We start from the raw sequence: 21791 nt of genomic DNA on the forward strand, positions 1-21791 counted from the left end.
AACGAACAAACAACAGATCTGCAACCTTGCCACGCCCCCCCCCCCCGGGGGAGCAGCCTCGGGTGTAGGGATGCGCGGGGCCCCTGGCTCTGTAGCAGTTGTGCGTGTAGTACGACCTCCCAGATCTCGGCGGGCACGGGATCCTGTTCGCCGACAGCGCGCCGTAGGAGATGTAGTACCTGATCGCTTTCCCCCAGAACAACGACCACCGAGTCGAGGCTCCGTGTATCATGAATTCTTCTTCTATTCCTTCTGCGAGCTCCTCCTCGTCGTCGTAGAATGACACCTCCATCTCTTCGTACTGATTCAGCGTGTCTCCTGTGATTCCGAATGTGGATTTGTGGGTTTGAGCGGAAGCGAGGAAAATAAGGAGAATGAGTGGGAGGATGAAGAGGAAGTGCCTGGAGGAAGCCATCGGAAGAATAGAGAGAGCAATATTAGTGGTTTGCCAATTTGGTTAGCTCAGTTATATGTCTATTTGCGCTGGCGAGTCGTACCACTGGGGACATTGCACAATAAGTCACATAACTCATGTCTGGTTGAGTACGTCGTTTTACGTTTGTTGGGTAATCAAAACACGAGATCGATTTTAATTTGAAGTTATTAGATTTCGGATGTGTGACTTAGATTTTCGAAGTTATATTAGAGATGAATTTCCTTAAAAATACTAAGCTCATGAAAGTAAATCAATAATTAAAAGTAAAATTTTCATTTATATTTGCAAATTTGTTCATATTGTGCAAAATTTGAATATCAGTCTCAACTCTAAAATTTTTATTTCTCAATATAATTTCATGTTAAAATGTTTAAAAAGCATGCACTTCATTAAAAAAAATTCAACAGAGGATTTTATCGATAAATTTAATTTACACCATGGTTTCAGCTCATTGAATTTTAATAGTTAAAGTAGATAATAACCACAAAAAGAATATCACAATCATTAAAATATTATCCACTGTAAAAACCATTCTCTTAAATACAACTGAGATAGTCGCAAATTTTATTTGAAATAATTTTAAGGGAAAATTGAAATTTTGATAATGTGTATTTAATATTTATATGTTGCGATTTAGGTTTTCTGCACATCGTGAAATTTCAGTTTCGGTCCGCTATCATTTTTCTATTTTTTAATGTGACAATGATGTGGCGCTGACATATACAATGAGTGCATGCTACATCAGCATTCTCGTAGAAATTTGAATAAAATTGCAAAAAAGTTGAAAAATACAGGACTAAGATTAAATTTGGCGATATAAAAGAATAAAATCGCAAAACACTAAACATATTGGATTAAAATTAGAATGATCATTTTTGCTAATTTGGTGATTAATTTTAGGAAAAAAATTATTAACTCTGTGTGGTTTTTTTTCTCATTTGAACGATATAAAAATGTTTTATAAAGTATTGTATTTGCATTACAATTAGTATCTTAATTACATTAGGACTATTAATATGTATTTTTTAATTATACACTCGGTATAATATCAGATTAGGATTTACATAAGTCTATTACTTGTGTTCAACACTACATTTAGTATTCAGATTCATGTTATTTTTTCTTTTAATTCAGGTTTTTAATTGTTTTGTTTCTCTTCTGATTCGCTGCATCAGGAATTTCAGAGACTCGAAGATGGTGGCTGTAGCAATTGAGTAAAGAAGAAATTCACGCTGGAGATGGTGGTTTTGATCCTGGTGTCTTCATCGTCTCCCCATGCTTCGGTTTAGCTCCACCGCAGCCTTAACCACAAATGCCCCTTCTACCATCCGAAGCCATATTGTTTCATTCACTAGAACGTGCACCGCCGTGCATGGTTGTCTTGGATGAAACAAGGGTCCTGGACGGTGGCAGATGCCGCATGCATAGGCGGCAGCCGGCAATGGTAGTGGTATGGAATTGAGGTGGAGCACGGCAAGGCAATCCAACGCATATGATGCGAAGATGCAATGAAGCACAAATTCAAATATTGTCCAACTACGGGTAACTATCCCATGGTATAAAAGAAGAAGAAAAGATGTCATTTTGACGACATGTTAGCTTCCATTAATTCATCTAAAAAAAATTTATATATATCTTGATGGTTATATTATTTTAATTTAATATTAACCAAATTTGATATCTTTCTTAAATAAAATTTAAATGTTTTTGTCAAAGTCAATTGTTGACCATTGACAGTAAGGTCAATCATTGACCTTGGTCAATGACTCACATTTTTCGGGTAAATATACGTATCTTTTATCATTCATATATGATCAAGCTAAACCCAATGATGCTTAAAAATCATAATCAGATCATACATGTTAGTCAAGAAAATAATGGTATATTTGTAGATCTGTTTGACTTGATATTCCAAATCAACACGATTTGCTTTGAGAGTCCTTTACTTTCTCTCACGCTCTCTAACTACTGATATCTAATTATCGATAAAATATAGTATAGAATAACTTCGTCGTGTAATCAGGAACCATGACCCCTTATTTATATGTAGAGTTTCTTTTTAAGCTCATAATTCGAATAAAAAAAATTCATTTAACCTCTACGCGTAAAAGACAACACCCTATTAAATACATTAAAATTTAAATAACCACAAACCTTATTTAGATCACTTTTATGGGCTTAACTTTATTTGACTATTCACAAGACATAAATATCCACATATTTATAAACCCAAACTGTTGAATCAATGTTCCAACATTTGAGAATGTTGGACGAGGAAATGATGATGCTGGATCTTACTCTAGTTCCTAAATTGTAAAATGAAATAGATGCACGAGGGTTTGTTTTTATTCATACGATGTGATCAGAATCTATGTCAATTTCGAAAAAAATAAACCAAAAAAACAAAAACAGACCATCATCAAGTCTTTTGGCTCTATTATGTCTTACAAGTGTGTATATATTGCATCAATTTAAAATAAATACCACACCAACCAACTTGCATGAGTGGAGTCTTTATTAATTGTTATTAATAATGACACGACTAAGATCTCAAGCCAAATTTAGGATATCGGTATCCAATGGGTCTTGACCCTACTCTGAACTTCTAAGTTTCGTTGTTTCTATTTCCTTGACAAAAAAAAACAAAGAAAAAAAAAAAAAGAAAAACGAAAAGCGTGTTAGTATTCGGGATAAATCGCTATTTTCCCTTTTTTGGCCATATGTAACGTGGAAAACAAACTTCAGGTGAGCTTATAACCGCGGAAGGCTGCGCGGCGAGCGATTGAGAGGGGGAGCGCGAGCGCGAGCGAGAGCGAGCGAGGACTTTAGGGTTTTGATTCCCAATCGAATCGAAAGGTTAGTGATGAGTGCCCCGAAGCTATTCAGTGTCATCTCCTTTATGAATTCTGTTTTTTCTTGAGGTATTTTATTTATCTTCAGTATCAAGGATCGGAAAAAAATGGTGACTTTGATTTGGTATCTTGTGCTGATTGTGTGTTGTGAGAAAGAGGTGTGCCTATTATTGTTGTGTGCAGGAAGAGTACTTGAGCGATTGAGGGTTATTGAGAGAGAGAGGGGAGGAATTCGAGAGCGGCCACATATATCTCGTCAATCGTCATGTCTGATCGGAAGCTTGTCGTAAGTTTACAGATTTTCTTCAGTGGGACCAAGAAAGCGATGTCCTATCCTATCGAGTTTGTGATTTTGTGAATGTGCTTTGGTTTTCCTCTTTAGGTTTTGGGAGTTCCATGGGATGTGGATACTGAAGGGTTGAGAGAATACATGAGCAAGTTTGGGGATTTAGAAGATTGTATCGTGATGAAGGTTAGTTCTTTGCTGTTTTGGTTATAAAGATCTGGTTTTGGTGTCCGACACATCTTGACTATTGTTCTCGAGTTTACAGGCTTAATGTTTTTTTATATTTTCATAAGATTTAGGTTTCTATGTTTCGTTTTTTGACTTCGAGTGGGAAGGAATTGATATATTGTCCCCCCCACGAACGCTTAATTGTGGGAAATTTCTTCTTCTTTTTTTTGATTAATTTTGTATACCTGGAACTGTTTTATTTGATTTTTGGACGGTGATGTCTTCATATTTTTCGTATGTGCTGCATTGAGAACGTAACTATACTTTCTCAGTTCTTACAGTTGTGATATTGTTGGGTTCAATATTTAAAGACATCCCTTATCTTTTTTGATGTAATGATTTCAGGAGCGGTCCACAGGCCGTTCGCGCGGCTTTGGATATGTAACATTTGCTGCTATTGAGGATGCCAAGGTAATGTAATGCACTGCTTTGACACATGATTGTAACCCTCTTATGTTATTCATGGTTTGAATTTCAATATTCATTCAACTGTCCATTGTGGTTTTCTATGTGTGCATGAGATCAGAATTTCAAGCAGTATTGTGACAACATATATTCTGTGTGCGCATGCTACAGGCTGCATTAACTAGCGAGCACTTCCTTGGCAATAGGGTTCTGGAAGTCAAAATAGCCACACCTAAGGTTACCTTCTTAAATCATTCATCTGTTCCACAATATCCATTTCAAAGTCCTGAACCTGTCCATAATCCATATTTTATTTTGTTGGTGGCTGGTAATAACCCTGATGTTCTATTTGAATCTTCTATGTGCTGTTCGCAGGAGGAGATGAGAGCACCATCAAAGAAAGTGACCAGGATTTTTGTGGCGAGGATTCTACCATCTGTGACTGAAGCTGCATTTAGAAGGTTCCTTGGACCTCGTATACCTATTCTCGCTCGCTTGTTTTGTCTAATTTGTTGATTTTCAGTGGGGATTGGGTGTGGATTTACACTTGAAGAGACTAAATGTGATTTATGTTATATTCTTTTGCAGCCATTTCGAAAAGTACGGTGACATAACAGATTTATACATGCCAAAGGTTAATACTTCTGTCTCATTTCCTATGAATAGCAGTTTGAAATACGTAGCATCGTATCATCCAATTTTGGTTCTCAGGATCCGAATACCAAAGGTCATCGTGGAATTGGATTCATCACCTTTTCAATTGCTGGTAATTTTATTGTTAATGTTGTTCTTATAGTCTTATTTACTTTTTTCTGTATGGTTTTTATGGGTACCTTTTGAAACCTTTGTGAGAAGTTTATTAGGTGTAGGTTCTATTTGCACATGTCCAATTATTCAAATGCATGCAATATGGTACCAGTATATCCTTCTTGTGTCTTTTCAAGAAACGTCAAATGCCCACATCCTTTCATCTTGCTGTAATTAGCTATTTTCTTAAGTTATTGGCTTTTAGTGGTGTTCCTTCCCATGCATCTCTTGCTGGATTGTAATTTGGCTTGTCCATGTGGTTCTTAACTGTACGAATTCACGATCATAACCCTATTCCTTTCGAATTGCAAAGAAAATTTAAGCTGAGGCGATTTTCATGATTTTGGGAATTCTTACGTATCCTCGTGGCCAATTTTAGAAATTAGAACACTGGAAAGGTTAAGCTTTTCAATGTGACTACTTGCTACAGTGTTCATGACTCTTTTTAGTATGGATTTGGTGTGCAGACAATGCCATTTTTTGCCTTTTTATTTTTTTACTGCAGAACCAACCTTCCATCCTGTCTTTTATAATCACAGATGCAGTGGATGATCTGATGGCTGACACACACGAATTGGGAGGATCAACTGTAGTTGTGGACAGGGCAACTCCAAAGGTAGCTACAATTTTATTTTTAAAATTCTAGTTAAATTTGTAAGTTCAATGTATAGTTAGAGTCTCCTTGTTCACTTGATAAATTATAATGTACTGTAGGAGGATGATGTTAGACCTGTTAGCAGAATGCCTCAGGGTGGGGGTGGCGGTGGTGGTGGAAGAGGAGGAGGAGGAGGAGGATATGGAGCTTATAATGCTTACATTAGTGCTGCAACTAGATATGCTGCGCTTGGTGCTCCAACCTTGTATGATCATCATCCTGGTCCTTTTTATGGAAGTAAGTTACTTCCTGAAAGCAATCTTGGTGATCTTTTAAACGATGTGTTGCACTCAGTTATATAATTGTTGATTAAGGAGGGGAGCCGCCTCGTGGGATGGGCAAAAAGGTTTTTGTTGGCAGGCTTCCTCAGGAGGCAAGTGCAGAAGATCTTCGTCAGTATTTTGGCAGATTTGGTCGTATTTTAGATGTTTATGTTCCAAAGGTAAGAAATAGATGCGATAGCTCATATTTTATCTGTACTTGTTTAAATAGTTGTGTGAATTGTCGTACTTTGCATAGGACCCCAAGAGGACTGGTCATCGAGGATTTGGTTTTGTCACTTTTGCTGATGATGGTGTTGCAGACCGCGTAGCTAGAAGATCTCATGAAATATGTGGGCACCAGGTGTGACTCTGTCCAGGAAGTTATGATTTTTACAGATGTTTTATGCTCCCGATGTTTAAAGATTTAGGTTTCAGAACATCGTGATTCGTAATTTTCCTTAAGTTTTCTGCAATGTAAAATCTCTAACACCTCGGGCAATGCTTGATGTGCGGGTCTAGCGGGTTCAGTTTGACCCGTCACTTGTGAGAAAGTACCTAAAACTTACGACTGATTTACCCGGTAATACTTGACAAACAGAAAGTGATCACTTGGTTATCTGACAGACGGCAGAATTTGTTTTTCACTTCCATCAGTTACCAGAGCTGTCCTGCTAATGGCAATCTCAGAAGATCTTCACAAATTAAATACCCCAGCAACAATTCATTTTGATGCATTATTTTTTGTAGATGACATCTGCCCCTACGTTTTCAGTTTCACTATATATATATGTAATTCTTGCATTTGTGGATCTTATCTCTTTGGTGGTGAAATGCCCGTTTCTATTTACAGATATTTGATGTAACATTCCTTGTATTTGTCTGGTCTTCAACATGCATGGTAATTGTAAATGAGAAATAGTACGAGTATTAGTAATATAGAGGTTTTAATCCGATGCATTGCAGGTTGCAATTGATTCTGCTACACCAATTGATGATCCTAGCCCCAGTAGTAATTTCATGGTGAGTAATCCTCCTGAGCCATATGGCTATGGTGGACCAGGGTATGGTGGACATATGCGTAGCAGTTATGGCAGAATGTACGGCAGCCTGGATTTCGACGATGTGAGTACAGTTGGTCCTGGAATCAAATTTTCGTTATAATATTCTCACCATTGTGCTAACACTCGATCCTTTCTATGTTGTGTATGTTTGTTTGATAGTGGGGTTATGGAGCGGGTGGCAGTATGGGCGGTGGTAGAACATCACGCCCAGATTACAGGTACAGGCCTTATTAGTTGCCGAAAGACTGGCTGCATCTACATCTGGTCTTGTTTATGAAATGTGAACCATTGCTTTTGGGATTCGTGGATGATCATGAAGCCAAATGTTTTATCTTATTCATCCATTAGTCGGTTATGTAAACATGTGAGTTATTGATTCGTTGTTCTTTACAATTTAACTTGTTAAATTGGATGTTATTGAAGGATGTTTCCTACTATGTTACACGGTTTACATTAGGGGTAGATAGCACAAACCAAGTTCAGGACGCAAGTGCCAACAGCCAGCTCCATGGGACTACACCCAACCACAGTTTCAAAATCTGAAACCAAAATAGCTTTTGATGTTTTGTTTTGGTTCCTAAAAATGATGATCCTGAAATGCGTGGAATCAGAACAGTAAATTAATTTTAAAAAACTAATTATGAATATAACTTTTTGATTTTGGCACCCGACCTTAGGTTTCGATTTCTAAAAATAATCAACCGGAAATGTGGGAAATCATAATTGCAAATTAATTTAAATACATTATAAAATATTTAATTAAATTTATTCCTTTATATTTTTAATAGTATCTTATAAAATAATTGTTGAATAATAAGTTTAACTGTTTTGCTTATTAAATCTTTTTTTTCCCCTCATTTCAAGGTATATAATTTAGTTCAAATTGATTCAAATCATGGTCGATGGTGTTAAAATGGAACCTGAATAATTAGAAACCGGAATCCGGCGGTACTTCTCGTTTGCCAGTGCAGTAAAAACTTCACTGGCGGCAGAAATAAAATCAACAATATTGACAAACAATATTTGAGGTCAAGAAAGCACAAGGAAGTTTCAAATTTGATATCGAACCAGGAAACAATCATTATTCCATAAACTATTAATTCCTATGGCAAAGAAAGCGATGGCTAAAAGAGCGCAATTTCACAAATATAGAAGCTTGAGAAGTTTGATTTTCCACCAGTGAGTTTCTCATGGTTTGAGCTCTTGCCTGCGAGATTTCGAGTTCCTTCAAGATTTTGTCCATCGAGGCTGATCGCATCTTTTCTAGCTTCATCTAAGGAATCAGAATTGTTAGCAAGGGTCGATACGATTCAACTAACATCCTACACAAGACTGAATTTGTATTTTTTTTTCCAAAAAGAAGAAGAAGAAAAGAAATAGAATAAGATACATCAGGTCATTTAACACCGCTAAATTGGTGTGATGCTACAACACGAACCTCGAGTTTTTGAACTGCTGCTTCAGATTTAGCCTGCTGCAAATTCTCCCAAGCACTGATCTTGGCCTCTTCTCTTTGCAACCTGCGAAATCCAAGAAGAAACCTTGTTATCTTGCATCCTTTTGGAATTTTACAAATTCTCTAATTTGTGATCCTTAATTCGCAAATAATTGGGTAATCGGGCTCCCATATTGATACACCTGACGTTTTTTCTTGCTTCAGCACTACTCCAAGGTGAGGGTAAGTCTTCCGTATTTCTTGAATCTTTCATCTTCCTTAGTCCTTGTTTCTTGGCGTCCCTGCCTGTACTCGCGCCTTTGTCTACCTGGACATCTCTAACTTCATCTTTTGCAGAAACATTGTCGTTTGGGACTGATCCAGATGAAGGAAAAATGGAGAATGATAGTCTCCCTTTGGTAGACGAATGAGGGCTTCCTTCCGGACTCATTTGAGTCGCCATATCCCTTCGTGAAACATCTGGGGAAACTAGGCCTTCCTCCTCCTCTGTTCTGTCAAGTATGTCTCCTAGATGTTCAATTCGTCAATTGAAAACATGACTTTTCATGCAACTAGTTTTATCGTAGATTTATCATGCGAGAGAAAAACATATGTACCTTGAGAAGTAGGAAACATAGTTTCACTAAGAACATCTGACATCACAGGCACACCAGTACTCCGATTTATATTATTTCCAGGGTACAGAGAATCTGATTTTGAAATGATCCTAGCATCATACTGAATGGATAAACCTTCAGGTACCAGTATCCCAGTCGTAAGCGGTGAATTTCCCATGAAATTCTGGACACTGCCACCATCCATGGTGGGTGAATAGTTGGATATGTACACAAGTCCGGGAGATCCCAAAGGGCCACTCTTCGACTTTGGGTGCCTCTGAGATTGAGCTGCAAAAGTGTTGAAAGGACTATGACCTGAAACAGGGCTCGTAATCCATCTCTCAGCATCGTCCCATTTCGAAGGCAGAGCCCTCCCACTGTTAAATGGTATCAAAGCAGCAGCACTAATATGCCTTCGACCACCACTACTTGTTGCCAGTGGCACTCGCTCGGAATTCCATCCTTTTGGAACTTCGTCTGTGGTACCACCATATTCAGGTGTTCCTGGGCTAGTATAGGCACCGGAGTGCCTAAACGACCCTGAGTACTTCCTCATGCCTGTCAGTTGAGGCAAAATATAGACCCCATTGCTCCAAAAATCCAATTGTCGAGAAATCTTTAAGTCCTTATAGAATCAGTCTTGAAGTAATAACAGGGTATGACTTACATTCAAATGCTCGAAAAGCTAGTAACTCGAAGCTATGTCACAAACCTTAACGCCTAACAAAGTTTTGAACAGACCAAATAGAACTTACACAGTTTCGAATTGTTTCAAAGTCCTGCAACTTCTTGATCCTATGGCTAGAGATAGCAATGATTGTCTACAAAATCATAATTTTCCCGAGTCTAAAACTCTCCCAAGACCTCAAAAATACATTACTCGCTCTATAAATGAAGTCTTGGATACACACCTTAATTTTATCGGGCATGGACCACAGAAAAGAGTAAACATAAAAGCTTCCAAGATATTGACATTTTTCATCAGAGAACACAACTTTAAGCTTTAAAATCCGCTACCCATCCTCCTAATACCACACATTAAATCCACCCTTTCATTTTCAAAATAGCTCACCATTACATTTCCCAAAAAGTTCCTGTTTTTAATGCTCCACAAAACACAGAGAGACAAGCGCACACAGAGCAAATAAACATATGGGACCATAGAATGATGAAGCAGATAGAGGCAAAATTAGCAATATTTTCAATAGAATTACCTTTTCCTGCGTCGGAACTCAGAATATGAGCCGCATAAATCTATGAACAGTACTTTCACTTCCGCTCATGTTTATTTCGCCATTCTCATTGAATTCTTAGATGTTGAGAAGAAGCGAAAAGGGTTGCTGAAAAATGGTTGGGAATCAAAAAAATTTTATTTTCAATGGGGGAAAGATAATGTTTTTGTCGGAGGAATTTTGATCGACTCTGTAATAATAGAGTTCATGATGAGAGGAAGAAGAATGGCTTCTGATAATGCCAGAGCAATTCTCGTAATGCCAGAGCAACTTTGTACTCAGTTTACTCATTTACCCTTCATATATAATATAGCTTTTATAAATTTTAATTTCATCTCTGGAAGCATGAGGATTGTTCTGGCATTATGAGTTGCCACATAGAGCAGTTGATCTGGCTCAAGGCATGATGAGTTGCCACATAGAGCGGTTGATTTGGCTCAAGGCATGGGAGAGGGACAAGGTTGTCTGCGTCCAAAATGCAATCCCATGTGACAATACATGCAAATACAGGGACTCTTCGGTTACAGACTTTGGATTATATGGGCAACTATGCTAGTTCCTAATTATATTTGATATTGACTTTAGTAGGCATTATAAACTTTTTATACATTAGGAGTAGAATAATTAACTTCAAATATTTTGGGGTTTTTTTATATCTTTCATGTTTGTTTTTTTTTTTTTTTTTTTTTTTTTTTTTTTTTTTTTTGGTATATTGGTCTTCAATATATATATAGTTTTCGTCATTTATCTGCGCGACGCTGATGTATCTTTTTGGATTGCCTAATAACTTGATGGAAACAAATGTTTCTAATGCTATGATGTTCATCTCTAACTCATCTCAGTTTGTTATGGAGGTATAACTTTTGTGCGTATACAACAATAAAATAGGCAAGCTTCTTCGTTTATGGTTCAACATTGTACGCGCTTGGCCAATCAAGTCGTTCATATATTAGCATATTTTGTTTTCTAATCCGGGGTGTTATTGGATTGTATAGAATTTTTTAAAAATATTTTGGACCTTTTTTTAAAAAAATTATGACATTATGGGATGACAATATTATGCTATTGAATATTTTAAAAATATAAAAAAAAATTAAATATGTCTTCATCAAACTATTTAATTATGTGTGCCCAATTCTTGCATATCTAATGCATACGTAGACAGTGTACAATTGCCAACCAATAAAATTTTGAGAATCTTTGCAAATCATGTATGGGTGGACTTTAGATGGGAATAAAATGAAATGTTTTCATTGAAAAGGAAACTATTTGGAGAAATTAAGGTTGTTGCCATCATTTGAAGTTATGGATTTTATTACATGTAATTTTAAGGACAAATGCTGCGTAGCTTTTGTTCATTACAAACTCATTTTTATTGAGAAATCCTGAAAATATAATACTTTAAAGATCAATCATCTCGAATTCGTCAGTAACGCATATTATATCAATTTCAAAATATGATAATTGAATATTTTTTCCTCGTCAAATGCTAATAAAATCAGGTTGGTAGAAACTTAAATATATATTTTTGATTGGCAAAATATAACTTATTTTTAATTTTTTGGTTCGGATAAAGAAAATTCGATACATCAAACGATATCATATAAAATATGTTCCATAAAACAAATGCTTGATTTTGCCCCTATGTGAGCTACGCTCAAAATACTTGAAATAAGTGTGATTTAGTTGATTCGATGATATCTTAGCACATAAATCACACAAAATTAGACGAGAGTAGAGATGATAATGTGACATATATGGAGTGGTTTGCCAAAAACCGACACCTACCCCACCATGAAAATCTAGTGGTACCAATCAGACTTAGCCCCGCTAAAAATTATATATATATTTTTAAAATTTAATCATTATACAACAAATTTTTTAGAAAATTAATAAATCATTAAATTTACTTTCCAAATTTATGTTAATAATATTTAGGAAAAAATAGTATCATAAGTTAAAATATATTGATTTATATTCAATTTATAACAAAATAAAATTTTTAATTATATATTTAAAATTTAAAACATATCATTATAAAATAAAATTATTTCAATCCTAAAATATTATGAGTTAAAAATTAGATATTAAAATATACATGATTCAATAAATAAAAATGTAAAAATATTCTTAACCATATATACGTACATGTATATGTATACTTATATATTTATATTATATATATACATATAGAGTGGTAGGTACATTCCATCAAATTTCAAGGTTGTTCTCGGACTTGCTTAACCAGGTCTAAACTCGTCCTGGCAAAGAGGGTTTAATACGAGATCGAATTCTAACATGACTCATTATCATCCCTAAACTGGGGAAAAGAGAGAGTTTTGTATATGATCCAAATTAATTTGAAACTAAAATACATATGACTGACAAAACTATCCCAAATTTCATTTATCATATCGACTTCCTAGTTTTACCTTATTTTTCCTCGGTCTTCCCTACTTTCTTTTTGTGAAGAAAAACTTCTTCATTCCATTGGGCCTAATAAATTTGGGCATTACGTAAACTAAATATATATCCGAACTTTTTACATGGGCCTTTTGCACTGGAATTCATGGGTTTTCAATGTTTACAGATATATAACATGGGCCAATAGTTGAGTTCTACTGTATTTAAATTCTAATCCTTTGAAAATATCGAATTATTCGAGCTTGAATTAAAAAATCTTGAATATCTTTGTAACGTAATTTTAGAGCTTAAATTTGAATTTATATTGTCGAAAATTCTCTTAAATTATATATAACATAATTTAACTGAAGTTTTTATCAAAACGTTCAGACGAGCCAAAGCTGACATCCCCATTTTTTTTAGGCTTATAATAATTTATCCAGTTACTTCTATAATTATGGATATCAATTGTCATGAAATTATCAACTATATGAAACGATTGAAGCAAGAAAATTAGAGAAAACGATGAAATCATGTTGGTCCCGGTCAATTGTCGCCACTAGAAAAGCACTATTCGATTATTATAATTTTCTAACATCTAAAAAATAAAATTATAATTTATGATAAAAATATTTAGAACTCAGTAGAAACTCGTATAGTAGCTTTTTATATATATATATATAAAAAACAAAATTATTTTACTTTTAAAAAAAATCTTAATTTTTCTGGACATGATTTGATTACGATAGGAAATGTTGCTATCGCTGTAGGCTTTGATCACATATAACACTTTTTTAATAGGGATATTTGAAGTTTATCGATTGGTCACTAGAGGCGTACGTGGCACCATTTGAATGGTGTGACGGTTAAATTTGAGATAGATCCTACTTGTCTACTACATACAAGAAGTTTTTTTAAGGTAATTATTTTCAAAACCGACCATTATTTTTATCACTATTGAAACTCGAATACACATCAATACAAACCTCTACACAAATAAGACCAATTGGATTAAAGTCCGGTCTCAAAATCGACTCATTTTTATGAGTATTAAGAATTGAATGGAATAGAAGTAGAGCTAATGCATTAAATGACTAATTTTGATGTCAATAAATTTATTGACACGACTTATAAGTTGTATGGTAAGGATTTGAATCGAGATGATTTTTTAAAATATGAGTGGAATAATACTCAAGAAAGCTTTATTCCTTCATAAATAAATCTAAAGTAAAAATTTAGGTAACATTTTATTATTGAGTAAAAAATAATTTGATATATGAATTATTTTTAAATGACAAATTAAAACACAAACTTTTATGATTAGAAATGAATTGGAATTGGGTACTTATTAGATCATTCAAAAAAAATTGGTATACCAATTTGTGATTTAATCAACAATTAATGTAAAAAAATTAATTTTGATGTTTTTGTAGCCATCCTACTCATCCTTCCAGCCAGGCGTGGACACGTCAATATGCTTACAGTGAGCTGAGCAACATGGCTTTGCCATGAAATCTCCACCGTCGCTTCTTCTGCTATGACGGGATTGGCTCAGATTTCTTACAGCCCCACCACCCAAAACCGTCACCGTCGCTCTCACTATATATCCTTCAAATTTCTGTTCGAGCTAATCGAATTTCGAGGATAGAAGATTGCGAATACCACGCCAGTTTTTATTGGTTCTGCTTCTTCATTCAATTCTTGAAATTTCGGTGTTTTACCAAAAAAGACTGGTGCTTTAATACTGAGACACTGAATTTTGTTCGGATGTTTGCCTAGTTCTAGAAAGATGACTTCAGCTGTACTCTATCACTCAATCAATCCATCTACATCGCTGTTTTCAAGAACCCATTCCCCATCTCTGGTATTCAAAGATATCCCAGCAGAAATCTGCGCTTTTCCGGGCCAGAAATCCTACTTGAGTTACCAAGAAAATGGGCACCACAGGAAACAAACGAAAGTGAAGGCTGCTGTAGCGGAAGTCCCAGAGTGTGAGGCTTCTGTTAGCGGTGGAGTCTCGAAAGACACGGTGAAGAAGCTGAGGATTCTGGTGGCTGGCGGCGGGATTGGTGGGCTGGTTCTGGCTTTGGCTGCTAAAAAGCGGGGGTTTGACGTGCTGGTGTTCGAGAGGGATTTGAGTGCTATCAGAGGGGAGGGGCAGTATAGAGGACCAATTCAGATACAGAGCAATGCATTGGCTGCTTTGGAGGCTATAGATATGGATGTTGCCGAGGAAATAATGAGCGCGGGCTGCATCACCGGTGATCGAATTAACGGTTTGGTGGATGGGATCTCTGGTAATTGGTAGGTTTCTGGATTTAGTTGTGCTGAGTTGTCGTTTAGAAGGATATTATCTTCCAAATATGTGATTCACCCGCGGTTTAAAACGGTGTTTGGTGGGGCTAGGCAGTGAATTAATTAACAAAGGGTATAGAAGCAGCTCCGAAAAAAAAATGCAATTTTTTTGTAAAAATTAAAACTTCACTTGGTTATTATCTGAAACCATGCTAATTCCTTCCAAACATTTCGTGCTGGTCTTTTTTGTGTTTTCATGGATGAGTAGAATGCTTCAAGTGTCCAATAGAACTATAAAGTACTTTCGTACTGCTAAGGACTGATAATTGGGGTTAGGAGGCGAGGATGATGAACTCTAAGTCCTTGGAAAAAAATTCTACTTTTTTGTGGTTTTGAGTGCTTCCCTCCTCGCCCTGTTTCTGCTCAAAGCGTTGCCTTTGTATCCGTGGTATATCATGCTTGTGCAATCTCTGTCTGGATGTTCCTCATTAAGCGTTGTATTATTGTATGTTTGGATGGTAGCAGAAAGACTGAAAATGAATCTTGCAGTTATAAATTCTAAAGTGCCCTCCCTTAATGGTTGTGGGATTTGTACTATTGTTATCAATATCTTGTCCTTTCAAATATATAACACGAATCCATGTTTTTTGCCTTACGTATTCACCGTTTTTGTTTCCCTGATTATGCTATCTAGTGTTTCTCTTTTTTCTTGGTTAATCTGTAAATGATGAAGAATTCTTACTCGAGAAATCAGTTTAGTTTCCTTAATAATATATATACTATATGGAAAGGGGAGGGAGGGGTCGTCGATGCAGCAGTTATTTTTGTTATCTTGGTTTGCGAAAGGAAGATGTGACTTTTCTTTTCCCATTTTATGTGATTTAAGTGCATAAAATGATACTGTTTATAATCAGGTACGTCAAGTTCGACACGTTCACTCCCGCAGCGGAGCGGGGACTTCCCGTCACCAGAGTCATTAGCCGCATGACTTTGCAACAAATTCTTGCCTATGCAGTTGGCTCAGATATTATTATTAATGAAAGCAATGTAGTGGACTTCAAAGATGACGGTGAAAAGGTAGTCTCAAGTTACACCTTTCTTCACTGGTTTAGTAGCTTGCTAGATCCCAATGCAAATCCGAATGAAAATCCATCGTTATTGCATATTTTCTAGGTCTATTAAGCACTGCACGGCCTAACGTATCCTAAAAAAATTAATGTTGATCCTGTGTCTGCTTTGGTACGACTAATGCTTTGCACAAATTCAGGTTACTGTGAAGCTTGAAAATGGGCAGTGTTATGAGGGTGATCTTCTTGTTGGTGCTGATGGGATACGGTCGAAGGTACTTTTGACTTTATATATGTGATACGATTCCGATTATCCATTGAAAACTTGGATAAAGGTCTCAAGGAGCATATATTAGATCTTGGTTTAAGAGATAACATTTGAGAAAATCGGTTAGTTTGGAGAACTAATATCTATGTAGCCGATCTCGCAACTAGCGGGAATGTGCTATGATGATAATGATGATGTGATACAATTCCGCTCGACCAAAAACTGAAAGTAGAGCAAAAAAACAAAGAATGAAAAAAATGAATCATGAAATATTGAAATTTGACTCTGAATTCTTCTGCTCGTGATTCTGGTATCACTATTAATGCTAACACAGGTGAGGACAACTCTGTTTGGCCCAAGTGAAGCTATATACTCAGGGTACACTTGTTACACCGGAATAGCAGATTTTGTTCCTGCTGATATAGAGACGGTTGGGTATGTTGTCTATTCTCGTTCCAATGTGTGTAACATTTCCTTGTATATGATATTGAGTAAGGCCACTTACTAAGTTTGCAAATCTCTTACAGGTACCGAGTATTCCTGGGCCACAAACAGTACTTTGTTTCTTCAGATGTTGGGGGAGGAAAGATGCAATGGTATGCGTTTCATAATGAACCGCCAGGTGGTGTAGATGCCGGAGGTGAACAATCTCCAGCTTTACCCCTTACTGATTCGATATTTGTTTCTCTTCAGTTGACTCCGGCCAGGCAATTTCACGGAAAAACCTTCTAGTATATAGTTCACCGAGCTTATCCAGTCTGGGACGTATGTGACACCCCTGAGTGGAAAGATGAATGATAGTCAACTGTTAATTTTATATATAACCGAATTCTGATTTTATGGCATAAATACTGCCTTGAAAGAAGGATACTTATCGATGCCATGATAAATTTAAATTATTTGAGTTGTACAGCTAGGATGAAGTTTCATCCTTAAAAGGAGTGATTCTCTTGATCTTTTAGGTAAAAAGGAGAGGCTACTTAAATTGTTTGGAGGTTGGTGTGATAATGTCATAGATCTATTACTCACCACGGATGATGATGCAATTCTCCGTCGTGATATATATGACCGGACCCCAGCCTTAACATGGGGAAAGGGCCGTGTCACGTTACTTGGTGATTCTGTCCATGCCATGCAACCAAACTTGGGTCAAGGGGGATGCATGGCCATTGAGGTATGATGTATTTTGAGCAGTTCTTTTCTGAACTTCGCAACCATTTTCTTCAGTTACACACTGCCTTTATTTGATTATAGAACTGTTTAAATCGTTAAGACCGTGGACCACTAAAAATATGTATATTTAAGAAATCCATCATGTGCATGGATATTGAATTTATTTCCTGCTCACGAATCTGTTCTGATTTTGAACAAAAAGGCGATAATATTGAAATAATATGTTACCAATTCAGGATGGATATCAACTATCACTGGAGCTTGATAAAGCATGGAAAGAAAGTATCGAGTCTAGTAGGCCGATGGATATAGCCTCTGCTTTGAAAAGGTGTAATGTATTTCTTTCCCTTACTGCTGTCTCCAAAAGCCTGGTTAAAGTTTCATGAAGATCACCCACCAAAACTTCAAAGCATTTTTTGGCTTTCTTCAGATATGAGAATGCTCGAAAAATAAGAGTTGCAGTCATTCATGGACTAGCAAGGATGGCTGCAATTATGGCATCAACTTACAAAGCATACCTTGGTGTTGGACTCGGTTCGTTGTCGGTAAGAATGTGACTTTAATACATGAGAAGATTGAGAATATCCGGGTATGGTCCAGAAATTTTAGAAGTTGATGAAAGCCGGTATTTTGTTTTGTAGTTCCTGACAAAATTTAGAATACCACATCCCGGAAGAGTTGGTGGGAGATTTTTTGTCGACATTGCTATGCCTTTAATGTTGAGTTGGGTTCTTGGTGGTAATGGGTGAGATCTTATTTTCCTTTATTTGTCAATATATTGGGTATGATTTTTGGTTTCCACCGATGGATTGAACAAGTGTGTGTTACAAGATTTTAGTTTTTTTATGAGATGTATTGGAACCGAGGATGTTTTATATGAATTTAATTTGAAGCACTTAGATGTTGAAAAACATGAAGTCTAAGCTCTGTAACCTTTATTTGCACCAAGTGTGATAGAAAAACATGTGTGTGCGCGTGTACACGCACGACAAATCGACAATTTATATTTGGACTTTTCGTGATGTGGAGAGAATGTTGAATATAATGAATGAATTGTATGGCTTTCAGTTCAAAACTTGAAGGAAGAACGCTGCAGTGCAGACTTTCTGATAAAGTAAGCCAATAAACTTGGAATAAAATTGCAGTTTGTGTTCTATGATTATGGTATGATGACCAGGTGACTAATGTGTCATATCTATTACTCATGAAGGCCAGTGACCAGTTACGAAGATGGTTTACAGATGATGATGCTCTAGAGCGAGCTCTGGATGCGGAGTGAGTATGCCATAACCTTAAATTTATGAAGAGAATACTTTCTTCATTTTTTCATGCGTCGCACTCATGGGTTCTGCTAGCAATTATCTTGCATTCATCCAAATGCTAGAAGAATTCTTTTTTTACATCTTTATAGACCCATTCCCCAAACATTTCAATGTGGACGAGGTACTATTTCTTTATCAATTTGCTCAACTGTGCCCTGTCGTGTATAGTTGGTTTCTATTTTCCATTGAAGATTCAACCGCTACCATCATTCTAAGCCGAGATGAGAAGAATCCATATGTTATTGGGTATGCCTTTTCGTCTACAGCTTATGAAAGAAACCGTGTGATTCATTTGCTTACATGTTTATATTAGACTGTGATACTTATAGCATACCCTTTTCAATCGTAGGAATGTACACCACCCAAATTTTGCTGGAGTATCAGTATGTATACCTTCACCTCAGGCAAGTTCACTGAATACTCATTTCCCTTTTATAATTTTCCAGAAGTTCCATTTTTTCCTTCAATTGCGATACATCAGGTTTCCAAAACACATGCTCGAATAAGCCATAAAGATGGAGCCTTCTTCGTAACTGACTTAAGGAGTGAATATGGCACCTGGATATCTGAGTATGTCTTGGAGTGCATTTTTCCCGCTTCTATACACATGATGTGACATCACTTAAGAACATCATAGAATCTGCATACTAAGTGAACGAAATTTTACAGCAACGAGGACAGGCGATATCGTGTGTCACCCAATGTCCCTACTCGTTTTCATCCTACGGATGTGATTGAATTCGGGTCTGATAAGAAGGTCAGAGTTTTTACCTCATTACCTAGTTTCTCAATTCTCATCCCTTATTTTGTTGCAAAAAACGTAGAAAGAGCACGATACACTGTCCCTCTTTTTGGGCCGTCGTCTTGTTTAATCTTACATCATCCTTTAGGCTTTAAGTGGATCTTGATACTTTATGTTCTTGAACGGCCCTTGGTTTTCGTCTCATTGACGTGTTGTATGGAAGCAATTGCAGGCGGTATTTCGCGTAAAGGTTTTAAAGCTTCCACCAAAAATCGCAAAGAAAACAGATGAAACTGAAGTTCTGCAAGCTGTATAGGATTCAAAGTGAGACCACGGAAGGAGATTGAATTATAGGGAAACTTGTATAGAATTTTAATTGGTGGCAACTGAACGGTGTCATGCTGCATTTTGGGATAGAAGTCGTGACATGTAATTGGAGTATTTATACGCTCTAATTATACATGGAAATGGCTCCAATTGTTATTGGGAAAAAAAATTGGACAAATTATGGAGTTAAAAAATGCAAATATCAGCTTTCCTGATTTCTACTAGATTGAATTTGAAATTGAAACCTTGTTTTTTTTCTCCCTTAAACCCACAAAATGAACTATTTTGCAATCAAGTTTAGCTTGTTTTATAATTACAATTCGCATTCCATTGTTTCAATTTGAATTTAATTATCAAACTCTATTAGTTACATATTCAAATTCATTCTCCAGCACATTTTATGCATGATGCAACGAAATAATTCGGACGCAAATTCAGTTTGAAACTATGTTTTGGAGCATGCACAGAATACCTCGAATTAGATAGTTGTAATAAACACTCGAAGAACATTATTCGAGCTAATTCAAAAAGTTTGAGAGTTTGTTATTCGAGCTGTCACGCCCCAAGACCGGGGTTAGTCGATACCGACGTTGTTCATCAATCAAACAAGCGAAAAACAACCAGCTTCGTAGCACAAAATAAATCGAAACCAGTTTATTCCATAAATTCCAAAATACCAATGTCTTTATCCAAAATATCAGTGTCTTTACAGGGATTATTTAATTTTTTGTTACTTAAAAGCTTCAAACTATTTAATATCTCGACAAAATTTCAGGAACTGCCCACACATGGATTTTTTCTTGTAACATAGTTTGGAGTAAATTATATATATTATTTTTTGTTACTTTAAAATTTTAAACTATTAATATCTTGACACAAATTCAATACCATAGATTTCCTAATTGACAATGGATCCAAAGGCCAACCAACATGATTCAAATCTTCCACCAAATAATTGGCCAGAAACGTAGGGAAAAAGGACAATGGACTTGGGATGGATGGGACCTTACATCTATAAACAGAATTATTTTAAAAAAAATTATTCTTTAATTTCCTCAAAATAAATATTATTTAATAATACACCAACAGTTTGCAATAAGTCTGCACTTAAATTAGATGTGCAGGTGTAGTCACCATCCAAATTTCCAAATAAAATAAGATATCAAGAGTGGCCCCTCCTCCCTATAAAATACATTGCATGAACCACATTTCAAATTATAGTATTATAATTAAGCTTATCATAAATCTGTAGATGTTTCATTGTCTCTCCATACACACACAATCTCGTCTCACATACATAAATGTGACACACCCGCGGTGGACAACTGATGAAATCGCCACCATTACGGGCGGCAGAGGGGCATCTCCCATATCTTCCTGTCATGCAACTGGTATTTTGTTTTAGTACGAATAAATGTCATGTGACTTAAGTTCTAACTTGTTAAGAACATGAACACTTCAAATTAAAATGTAAAATTCGATGGAATTAATTTGTGGCGATGATACTCAGCATTTTAAAAAACAAACCACATAATACGTAAATACATATGTTTGTAGAAAAGATATTTAATTATTATAAAAGTCGATTTCAAGATCTCCATGTTGGATCGTTATGAGCCATGAGCTACATCTACTTCAAAATTTTAGTTATTTCTTATAATTCAATTTTGATCTAAACCGTTTGTGTTATTCTTGTTTATCTTATCGAGAGAAGGTATTGACCTAATTATCCTCATCTACATGTTTTGTTGTCTTAAATAATAACATGACTCGTGAGATCATATGATGACAGTCTTGAACCATGGCGATGGGATTCCTATGGTTAATGTTATATACTGATTGATCCCATTATGGACTAATTTGCATATGTTTTATAGGAATGGTCGATATGAATTTCTATATATCTCAAGACAAATT

General features: G+C 36.0%; 4 protein-coding genes and 1 long non-coding RNA gene across 14 annotated transcripts in view; 3 read left to right on the forward strand and 2 right to left on the reverse strand.

Annotated features, from left to right (window-relative positions):
• Window positions 1-1654, forward strand: part of LOC140972649 (floral homeotic protein APETALA 2-like) — a 3380-nt gene extending 1726 nt beyond the window's left edge. Inside the window, exons 6-8 of the mRNA XM_073435031.1 lie at window positions 124-223; window positions 311-456; window positions 1612-1654. Coding sequence (XP_073291132.1) covers window positions 124-223; window positions 311-456; window positions 1612-1654 — 289 coding nt within the window. The remainder of the gene's footprint in view (window positions 1-123; window positions 224-310; window positions 457-1611) is intronic.
• A 1486-nt stretch (window positions 1655-3140) lies between these two features.
• LOC140974373 (uncharacterized) lies at window positions 3141-7428 on the forward strand. Of its 4 annotated transcripts, none has more exons than XM_073437778.1 (14): window positions 3141-3292; window positions 3472-3574; window positions 3671-3760; window positions 4148-4213; window positions 4379-4444; window positions 4583-4668; window positions 4796-4841; window positions 4919-4973; window positions 5554-5630; window positions 5729-5906; window positions 5984-6111; window positions 6189-6293; window positions 6896-7054; window positions 7153-7428. In XM_073437778.1, exons 2-14 carry the CDS (start codon window positions 3554-3556, stop codon window positions 7225-7227), a joined length of 1152 nt encoding a protein of 383 aa, XP_073293879.1. In that variant the 5' UTR covers window positions 3141-3292; window positions 3472-3553; the 3' UTR covers window positions 7228-7428. The 4 variants fall into 4 exon arrangements, with proteins under 4 accessions (XP_073293879.1, XP_073293882.1, XP_073293880.1 ...); XM_073437781.1 differs by having other exon boundaries at window positions 3167-3357; XM_073437779.1 differs by having other exon boundaries at window positions 3179-3398.
• Window positions 7429-7894: 466 nt separating this feature from the next.
• Window positions 7895-10525, reverse strand: LOC140974375 (uncharacterized). 7 transcript variants are annotated; one of them, XM_073437787.1, is made up of 6 exons: window positions 10260-10525; window positions 9629-9684; window positions 9046-9596; window positions 8632-8956; window positions 8432-8513; window positions 7895-8266 (listed from the first exon to the last, which is right to left on the reverse strand). In XM_073437787.1, the coding sequence occupies exons 2-6, from the start codon at window positions 9631-9633 to the stop codon at window positions 8090-8092; spliced, it is 1140 nt and encodes a 379-aa protein (XP_073293888.1). In that variant the 5' UTR covers window positions 9634-9684; window positions 10260-10525; the 3' UTR covers window positions 7895-8089. The 7 variants fall into 7 exon arrangements, with proteins under 7 accessions (XP_073293888.1, XP_073293889.1, XP_073293890.1 ...); XM_073437788.1 differs by lacking the exon at window positions 10260-10525 and adding an exon at window positions 9801-10251; XM_073437789.1 differs by lacking the exon at window positions 9629-9684 and having other exon boundaries at window positions 9046-9603.
• Window positions 10526-14266: 3741 nt separating this feature from the next.
• LOC140974376 (zeaxanthin epoxidase, chloroplastic-like) lies at window positions 14267-20127 on the forward strand. Its single transcript, XM_073437790.1, has 16 exons — window positions 14267-14984; window positions 15890-16052; window positions 16243-16317; window positions 16645-16745; window positions 16838-16950; window positions 17273-17484; window positions 17720-17811; window positions 17914-18028; window positions 18125-18228; window positions 18552-18597; window positions 18694-18758; window positions 18974-19051; window positions 19155-19209; window positions 19287-19375; window positions 19475-19562; window positions 19780-20127. The coding sequence occupies exons 1-16, from the start codon at window positions 14470-14472 to the stop codon at window positions 19861-19863; spliced, it is 1995 nt and encodes a 664-aa protein (XP_073293891.1). The 5' UTR covers window positions 14267-14469; the 3' UTR covers window positions 19864-20127.
• Window positions 19154-19514, reverse strand: LOC140974377 (uncharacterized). The gene is made up of 2 exons (XR_012174773.1): window positions 19282-19514; window positions 19154-19204 (listed from the first exon to the last, which is right to left on the reverse strand). It is a non-coding gene; the product is annotated as an uncharacterized lncRNA (long non-coding RNA).
• Window positions 20128-21791: the final 1664 nt, after the last annotated feature.

Source organism: Primulina huaijiensis, chromosome 3 (genome assembly GCF_012295235.1).
Source record: "Primulina huaijiensis isolate GDHJ02 chromosome 3, ASM1229523v2, whole genome shotgun sequence".
NCBI lineage: Eukaryota > Viridiplantae > Streptophyta > Magnoliopsida > Lamiales > Gesneriaceae > Primulina > Primulina huaijiensis.

Excerpts from the sequence above, each read along its gene's own strand:
- LOC140974373 (XM_073437778.1), top strand. The coding sequence starts at position 3,554 with ATGTCTGATCGGAAGCTTGTC. Across the intron at positions 4,214-4,378 it reads CTGCTATTGAGGATGCCAAG|GCTGCATTAACTAGCGAGCA; the intron begins GTAATGTAATGC and ends CGCATGCTACAG. Across the intron at positions 4,842-4,918 it reads CAGATTTATACATGCCAAAG|GATCCGAATACCAAAGGTCA; the intron begins GTTAATACTTCT and ends TTTGGTTCTCAG.
- LOC140974376 (XM_073437790.1), top strand. The coding sequence starts at position 14,470 with ATGACTTCAGCTGTACTCTATCACTCAATCAATCCATCTACATCGCTG. Across the intron at positions 14,985-15,889 it reads GATGGGATCTCTGGTAATTG|GTACGTCAAGTTCGACACGT; the intron begins GTAGGTTTCTGG and ends GTTTATAATCAG. Across the intron at positions 19,376-19,474 it reads TATGGCACCTGGATATCTGA|CAACGAGGACAGGCGATATC; the intron begins GTATGTCTTGGA and ends GAAATTTTACAG.
- LOC140974375 (XM_073437789.1), bottom strand. The coding sequence starts at position 9,601 with ATGAGGAAGTACTCAGGGTCGTTTAGGCACTCCGGTGCCTATACTAGC. Across the intron at positions 8,957-9,045 it reads TATGTTTCCTACTTCTCAAG|GAGACATACTTGACAGAACA; the intron begins GTACATATGTTT and ends TTGAACATCTAG. Across the intron at positions 8,514-8,631 it reads GAAGCAAGAAAAAACGTCAG|GTTGCAAAGAGAAGAGGCCA; the intron begins GTGTATCAATAT and ends TGGATTTCGCAG.